This window comes from Budorcas taxicolor, chromosome 20, assembly GCF_023091745.1.
Source record: "Budorcas taxicolor isolate Tak-1 chromosome 20, Takin1.1, whole genome shotgun sequence".
Taxonomy (NCBI): domain Eukaryota; kingdom Metazoa; phylum Chordata; class Mammalia; order Artiodactyla; family Bovidae; genus Budorcas; species Budorcas taxicolor.
The window spans coordinates 8,189,740-8,197,763 of NC_068929.1; the positions used below are offsets into that span (position 1 = coordinate 8,189,740).

Below are 8,024 nucleotides of genomic sequence, written 5' to 3' on the forward strand. Positions count from 1 at the left end.
TACTGCTTAACCTAAAAAGCCACAGTCAAAAAGAATGTGATTCTACCCTATTTCCCTTGGCGGGCACAACTGTGTGCACTGTGGTGCTAGCCACACCCTTTGTTTGGAAGATGAAGACACCTCCTGAGCCCATAAAGGGGAGCAGAGGCTTGGCTGGACCCCGAAGCTCTTCTCCAACAAGTTCGCCCTGCAGAGCCCCAGGAAAGTCCCCAGAAGTGGGCAGCCCTCCCACCTGCTCCTCAGAATGCAACCTGCGGAGAAAAACAGCCCCGGGTGACCTGGATCCACCCGGTGAGGTGTGGGAAACCTGAGCCGGGGCTGGCGCTGGGCGGGGCCACCCCACACGGCCTCCGCTTTGTTTGCCTCTGTGTATGGCAACCAGAAACCACCAAGCCAGCAGTTCTCAGAGGCCACCTCCCCCCCCCCCCCCTTTATTTTAATCTCCTAAACTGATTTGTCAGCAGCAGGAAGTGACATGACAGCTTTCCTCACAAAAGGGAAACTCCTCCGGGTTTCCATGGGGATGGAGGCTACTGTGTGATCACAGATTTATATAATCTTAAAGGTGTACACACCATGATGTCATCTGCCAGGAGCCAGGGGAGGGAGGGAAGGAAATGGAGGCCAGAGGCTGCAAGCCTAAAGCAAATTAGCTGCGATTTGCAAAATTCCAAAGAAAAGAGAGGATGCAGTGGAAGGATCTGGGGTTGGTAGCCTCCTAATGGAATAATGGATGCCTGGAAACCACAGGAAAGCATAAAGTATGCATTGATGCATATTCTACGTCCTAGAATTAGAGGGCTGGGAGGAAGCTTACCCATTAGATCCAGTGCAAACTGGTCATTTTCTGGGTGGGAAAACTGGGCCCCAAGAACCGCTAGTGGTCATCAGGAGAGGGGAAAGGAATCTGACGTTTTTCCAGGGCCCACAACCTGCCAGGCACTTCTACATTCAAGAGGCTATCTCTCCCTCCCAGGTGAAGTCCAATAGGTTTTTTTATCTTCATTTTACAGATGAGGAAACTGAGGCCCAAAGGGATAAATGGTTTTTCCACCTCAATATCATGGGGTAAAACCATGGTGACGCCTGGTTGGCTATAAAGCTCATCTTTTCCTCACTCCCATGAGCTGTCTTTTGGACTGAACTGGAGCTTCCTTCCCTAGTCTTTTTACACACCCACGTTCCCATCTCTGCAAGGCCGTTTACTTGCTGTATGACCTTGAGCTACAATCAGAGGGCTGTCACTTCACCTCTCTGAGCCTCTGTTTCCGCCTCTGTAAAATGGATTTTGCTTTAAAGGTTAAATTCAGTCCTATGGGAAGCAGTTCGTACAGTGGCTAGCACAGGGCACCAGTTCTAAAACTGACAGCTGTTCTTACATTTATCAGAATTAAACGATTGAGATGTCCCTATGTCAGTCTCCCAGCTGAGAAACATTTTAATAGCTTAAGCATCTTTCTTCTCATCTTAGGTAATTTTTATCTTGACTTCCCTGGTGGCTCAGACAATGAAGCATCTGCCTACAATGCGGGAGAGCCGGGTTCAATCCCTGGGTTGGGAAGATCTCCTGCAGAAGGAAATGGCAACATACCCCAGTATTCTTGCCTGGAGAATCCCATGGACAGAGGCCTGGTGGGCTACGGTCCATGGTCGCAAAGAGTCAGACATGAACAGAGCAACTTCACTTCACTTCACTTCACTTCGTCCTTCCTAAGAAAAGCAGTCTCAGGCCCAAAGTGACATTTTCTGGAGGGCCTGAAGACCAGGAACTGAACACACAAAGAGGAGGGGTTATTATAATACTGGCTATCGTGGCTGGAGGGAGGTTAAGTAGCTTGCCCTGGGATACGTGAGTGAATTGTTTTCACTGGCGTTTCCCTTAGGCAGCCACTGTATTTTTCCACTGTGTGGATCACACTGGAGATTAATTCTGGTTCAGCCGATGCCTGCCAAGCAGAAAGTGATGGCCCAAGCCCACAGTGATGGCAGCCGTGGCATCTGCCGTGGACTTGAAGTCGCTGGTATGCTTCCACGAAGGGAGATATTTGCAATAGTAAATGTCTAGGGTTTGATAAAAAAACAAAACAAAACAAAATTGGATATGGTTTGTTTTGAAAGGCGTGAACACTTGTAATCGGAAGCCCAGTCGAGGAAATGAACTTGCCGGCCCAGGGTAAGTTCTCAGAGCAGGGAAAAGAAATCTTCCTGGCGCCTGGCGCTGGGAGTCAAGCGGTGCGTGGTGACCCAGTGGAGAAAGGTCAAGGCCTTGAACAATGGGCCTGGACCAAGACCACTACTCTGGGAACCCCTGGAAAACTACGCTGTTTGCTTTCTGGCTTCCTACAGCACTTTATCCAGAAACAAAGGAATGCAGAGGCTAAGGGGCCAGCAATCCAGAAGCTTCTCTGTTGTTTAATTCAGCATTAAAGACTGGGCTACGGGTTGGTAGTCAATTACACCTTCTCTGTTTCGGGCTGTTTGGCAAGACAGTGAAAATCCAGAATATTGCCCTAGAGCAAGCCAGATTTAATTGTCTATCTTCTTCAACAAAATTATGAAATCAGGGCAGCAAGTGACCTGAAGGAGGCTGCCACCAAAAATGCTGGGTACAGATGCGGAGATGCCCAAGGAACGGGCTCCAAAACAGTAAGGCTCAGGCTGGGGTGGGGGCTCCAGGTGACTTGTCTGCATTGTATTGGCTTACTGTGCTCGGTATTCCTTTCATAATTAATAAAGGTCTTTTCAAAAGAAAAAGAGCACGTGAGAAGCAAGTGATGAAATAAAAAGGCCATAAAATTAGGAAACAAAACAGACATAGGGCCCAACTCTCCCACTTGTGTTCCTTAGCTATGCTGGGTCTCTATCCTTTACAGATCTTGCTGAGTTGTTCTGGGATAAGCACAGCCCACCTTGCACATGGTAGAAACACACTTGTGCCAAGCCTACTGAGAAACTATCTTTATCTCTTTAGTAGAGATCAGAGGAGGGGGGGAGGCTTTTTAAGATTAACCTGGGGGAAGGTGTTAAATGAAAAAAGCAACCAAGCATATGGCCACTTATTCCTAGCTTTGGCTCTGGGTACACTTGGGTTCCCTGTGACATGTTGGGAAAAACAGAGGCAGACACTTGAATTCATTACCAAGAGCAGGTTCTAGTACATTTTAAAAATAATTGATCACATTTCTTTACCACCCTGGCAACCCAGCCATCTCATGGGACTGGGGGGCCACCAAGGAGTATGGGATCAGATGCCAAAACATATTCTGAAGGACCTTGTTTTCCCCTATTCCAGTTATGGGAAAGGAATCAGAGGGCTGACCAAGAAAAGCATCAAGATTTCAATAGAAATGCCATAATTTATTCTGTTGTATAAAAAAGTCATCCTTATGTAACAAAATGTCTTCTTAGAAGAAGATATATATTATTTCAGGTCATAAATAATCAGCAAACATACAACTGTTGGCAACTTAAAAAACAAAACAAAATCAACACTGGTGCTTTCCAGTGTTGAAAACAAACCTGCTTAGGATATATTTACAGGATATTACAGTACTCAAACACAAAAATTGAGGTATTTGGTTCTTCTAGGAGTAGACACTGACATTTGTGAAGGTGGACCGCCTACACAAAAATAAATAAAACAAAGTATATTCTCATATGTATATGCATTGTTGGGAATGGTAATACTGGTAGGTTATGTCAAGCATGAAAAGTGTCTTCAGAAAACAGGGACAAAAAGAGAAATCGGCTCTCACACTTGAGTCCTCTCTCTTCTGCCCTTCTGTCCGAGGGACTTGATGTACCCACTGTATGTTGGTCCCGAAATGTGCTGAGTTCAGCAAACATCTTGGCGTGAAGTCACCATTACAACTGCTCAGGAACCCAGTGGAACTTGGGTGAAATTAAATAAATAAAGACCAGCCCTCACGAGCCCCCTTCCCTGGAGTTATTGCATTTCCACTTTCCAGGAGCCTGGAATCCCGGTGGGTTGTGAAGATCACCTCCCGTGGCTTTTCAGCAGCTGGGAGAGGTCGTGATAGGGCTCTGAAGATAGCTCAACGCACTGTTTGTGGGGTGGACGGGAATGGAGACCGGGAAGTTGAAGACGGTGGTGGTGGAGGTGCTGCAGTCAAGCACAGCCATGGCGGGGCTCCCCGCCTCTGCCGAGCAGTGGGGGGCCAGGACCTGCGACTCAAACTGCAGCAGCTGGCCCATGAAGCTGAAGTTGGGGGAGATGATGCTTCTCCTCTGCTTCACGAACTCAAAGGCCTCATCCAGCTTGACTCGATTAGTCCTCATGAGGTAAGCGAGGCAGATGGTGGCCGATCGGGAAATGCCCGCCTGACAGTGGACAAACACCCTTCCACCAGCATTCTTGATGGAGTCTGGAAAACAAAGGGCAGCTGGTTATTTGAGAGCCCAGGAGAATGACTCCAACCAACCCCAGGTGTCTAAGAAATGCCACATGTGTCCTGTCCAGTATGGTCGATATCACCTCATGTCATCACAGACATACTGTCCATGAAGGCAATGTGGGCACAGTGGATTTAAACAGCCAGGGATTTAAACCCAGGCAAGGCATCGCCACTAAGCAGATTGATATTGGACAGATCAATTCAACCTGAGATTCAGTTTGCTAATTTATAAAGTGGGACATCTAAACTGTACTTTGCAGGGATGCTGCCCATGCCAGACTGATTTTAATGTCTAGAGGAAAGCTTAAATCTATGTCGCTCAAGTTCTTGCCATGGAGTTTAGTCTCAGTCACTGAAACAGAAGGAGTGTGGCAAAGTCCCAGGCATCTGCTCCACTTACCTATGAAGTCAATTGCCTCATTGAACCAGGAGCTGATGTCCGCCTTGTGGTTGTCCTCCACGGGGATACTCTTGTACTGGTAGTGACCCTCGAAATGGTTGGGACAGTTTGCAGAGACGTTGATCAAGGCAGTGATGCCCAAGGCATCCAGCATGTCCTTGCGGGAAGCATGATAGGCACTGCCCAGGTACAGAAAGGGCAGGATCTCCACTGGGCCACCCTGAAATCCAGAAACATCCAACGCTTGTCAAGCTTTGTTGAACGGCAATGGTAGTGCCCACATCCACAAAACCTCCCTCCTGGGTAAGTTAGTTTCAATATTGGGTGAACCTCACAGCACTGTTAAAGAGTGTCAATAAATAAGGGACTAAACCCATTTGCCTAGGCAGGGCCAACAAGCTAATTTCTGTAGTGCCAACAATTAGAGGCTCGGCTCCATCATACCATTTAACCACGGGATAAATGAAATCTCCTGTGTCCCCTGTTATAAATAAAGCTGCACGTCACTTTCTATATTTTCTCTAGCGCGGCTCTGCCACCTTTGCCAGCTCTTCCTTCTCCCCTCCGGCACAGCCCCCTACTAACCTGATCGTAGAGCGGGGTGCTGCAGGAACTGCACCCCGATTCAGCGCTGTCAGGGACACTAGTACTCAGGGGAAGGCTGAGCCCCATGGGGGTCGACTGTTTGCTGCACAGCTCCGGGTAGGAAGCAGAAAAAGCTTCATATCCTCCTGGGAACACAAAGAGACACATTTTTTTCCATTAGTACCGCCGAGACAGGGTACCTTCATACAACTTCCCCATCCACCAGGGCTGGAGAGCCCGGAGAGCCCCAGGCGAGTCTTTGTTCCTAGAGCCAAACAAAGCCAACAAGTCCCCACAATGCGACTCAGGCGTCCAAGCTCTCCAGGTGGAGCAGCCTCCCCCCGGTAGCTGAGAACCAGGGGTCCCCAGACTAGGCGGCGGAGGGCGTGAGGCCCGCCCCTGAGCGTCCCCGAAGGCGTACCTTTGAGCAAAAAGATTTGCGCGCTGCGCGCCTCGCGGCAGAGCGCTCCGGCGGCCAGGGCCAGGGTGCCGTCGCGCTTGGCGCAGTCCAGCGCGGCGCTGCGCTCGTCCAGCAGCACCACGGCGTGGTAGGCGCCGGCCAGCAGGCGGCCGCGCAGCTCGGCGTTGGGCACGATGTGCTCCAGACCCATGGCGCCCTTGGCCCGCCGACGCACAATGGTGCTGAAGCGCACGTTGACCGAGCCGGCGATGTGGCCGGCGTTGAAAGCGAAGAAGGAGCGACAGTCCAACAGCAGGCACTGCGCCGCGCGCTCCCGCAGTAGCGTCCGGAGGCCTCCGGCGTCCAGGGAGACCACTTCCATGACCATGGCCGGCCCCAGCGCCCCCAGCGTGCAAGTCGTCCTGCGTTCTTTGTCCCGGGAAGCGAACAGCAGGGCGATGGCTTTCGAGGAAAAGCCCGACCCCGGTTTTCTTTGCGCCAAACCCAAACTGCCTTTGGACCGAGCGAGGGGTCGCTGTGTGGGACTCTCGACCGCCTCGGCTTCCTTGTTGCTCTCCCGACGGCCCTTCCACCCGCGACTCGCCCGGGGCCCCGAAGTCTTTCGCAGCGAGTCCGAGCCGGCGGAGAGCGTTTATATTGTGGCTCCGCGTAAGCAAGCGGGGCGGCGCGGGGCGGGGCGCGCGCGCGCGCGCTGTGGGGGAGGGGATTGTTTGTTTGAATGGCGGTCACGTGACTGGTGTGGTGACGTCACCCGCCTTGCCGGGTTTGGCGCCGGAGCAGCCACAGGCGAAGACGTCAGCGGCCTCCGAGTGGGGTCCGCTGGCTAAGCTCTGGCTCGGGCTTCGGCCTCCGCCCGGCAGTCCGGCCTGCGCCTGGCGCGTCCCTAGGGAGCGGATCCGGGCCACTCTCCGGGCCCAGCGGGGAGGGGAGAGGGTGGGCGCTCTGCCAGCCGGGGGCTGACTCCCGTGTGCGAGTGCCTGGGAGCGGGCCGCGTGCCCTGGGCCCCCGCCTCCCCTCCCTCCCCACCCCCTCCGCCGCGCTGCTTCCCGGCGCCCGCTCCTCCGCCGACCGGAGCCGAAAGGGGTCTCCTTTGTTACTGGATACACAGGCGCCCCTTTCTCTCATTTCCTCGTACCCACTAGGCGAGGAAACACGGGTTCCCGAGGAGAAGCGATTTATTATACTTGCCCAGTATCGCACTGCTGGGCGTGAGGGGGCCGAGAGGAGACTGAAATGAGGGTCGGAGAACAATTGAGTTTGTCCGCTCAAGAACAACCGGGGTAGGTTGGGGTGGAGGTGTTCAGGGAAATACATTCCTGTTCCCCAGGCTTTCCTGTTACTTTAAAATGTACATTGAACAAGTAAAACGCCGTCCAACCAAACCCCAAGCAGAAAAATGTCAATCCTAGTCATGTGGTCCTTACGTGGTTGTGAGCCGAGGAAGGCGGGTCAGGGGTCTGAAATGAGGGTGGGGGTCGCGAGGTGCGGTTGTGGATTGCGGACGTCCGGCTTTTAGTGAGGCGACCCCCCCGCCCAGTGCGGATCGACAGCGCCCCCGCAGGGGCCGCCAGACACCTTTCTTCTGCTCGCGTTTTCTTAAGTCTCAGCGGCTTCATCTCTTTGTGGTGGTTTCTTCAGATTCTTTGCGACCTCATGGACTGGAGCCCACCAGGCTCCTCTGTCCATAGAATTTCCCAGGCAAGAATACTGGAGTGGGTTACCATTCCCTTCTCCTGGGGATTTTCTTTTAGTCCCCAAACATGTACTGATTGAGCGCCTGCTAAGCGCTGGGCTGGGGACTGCAACTGGGAACCGGAGCACCGTCCAGCCCCAGGGCCCTGGTTCTTGCCATCAACGTGAGCTGGTCTTGAAATATAATCCTACAGCATTTTAAGAGGATTTACAGGACCGGGACAAAGGTTTGGGGAGACCCCCATGCGGTCACCCTCATCCTGGGCCCTAGTGAAGCCCTCCGACCTCCCGATCCCCGGCGGCACTGAAGTGCTAGGTACACAAACACAAATATTGCGCCATCAGGCTGGGGTGCTGAGTCAGGAACATTCTGTGGTTTCCTCCCCTCTTCTCTAGGAGAGCGGGGGATTTCACTAACACCCAGTGTCGTTGATCTGCTGGTTGTATCAGCAGAGGCAACTTCTGCATTTGCCTCGCTTAGTTTGTGTTCTCACATGCTCAGACTTTCTGC

General features: G+C 52.3%; 1 protein-coding gene across 1 annotated transcript; it reads right to left on the reverse strand.

Moving 5' to 3' along the window:
- Window positions 1-3,336: 3,336 nt before the first annotated feature.
- DUSP1 (dual specificity phosphatase 1) lies at window positions 3,337-6,418 on the reverse strand. The gene is made up of 4 exons (XM_052659001.1): window positions 5,822-6,418; window positions 5,401-5,546; window positions 4,816-5,035; window positions 3,337-4,385 (listed from the first exon to the last, which is right to left on the reverse strand). Exons 1-4 carry the CDS (start codon window positions 6,186-6,188, stop codon window positions 4,015-4,017), a joined length of 1,104 nt encoding a protein of 367 aa, XP_052514961.1. The 5' UTR covers window positions 6,189-6,418; the 3' UTR covers window positions 3,337-4,014.
- Between the last annotated feature and the right edge of the window lie 1,606 nt (window positions 6,419-8,024).

Excerpts from the sequence above, each read along its gene's own strand:
- DUSP1 (XM_052659001.1), bottom strand. The coding sequence starts at position 6,188 with ATGGTCATGGAAGTGGTCTCCCTGGACGCCGGAGGCCTCCGGACGCTA. Across the intron at positions 5,547-5,821 it reads GCAAATCTTTTTGCTCAAAG|GAGGATATGAAGCTTTTTCT; the intron begins GTACGCCTTCGG and ends TTGTGTTCCCAG. Across the intron at positions 5,036-5,400 it reads GCACCCCGCTCTACGATCAG|GGTGGCCCAGTGGAGATCCT; the intron begins GTTAGTAGGGGG and ends TCTGGATTTCAG.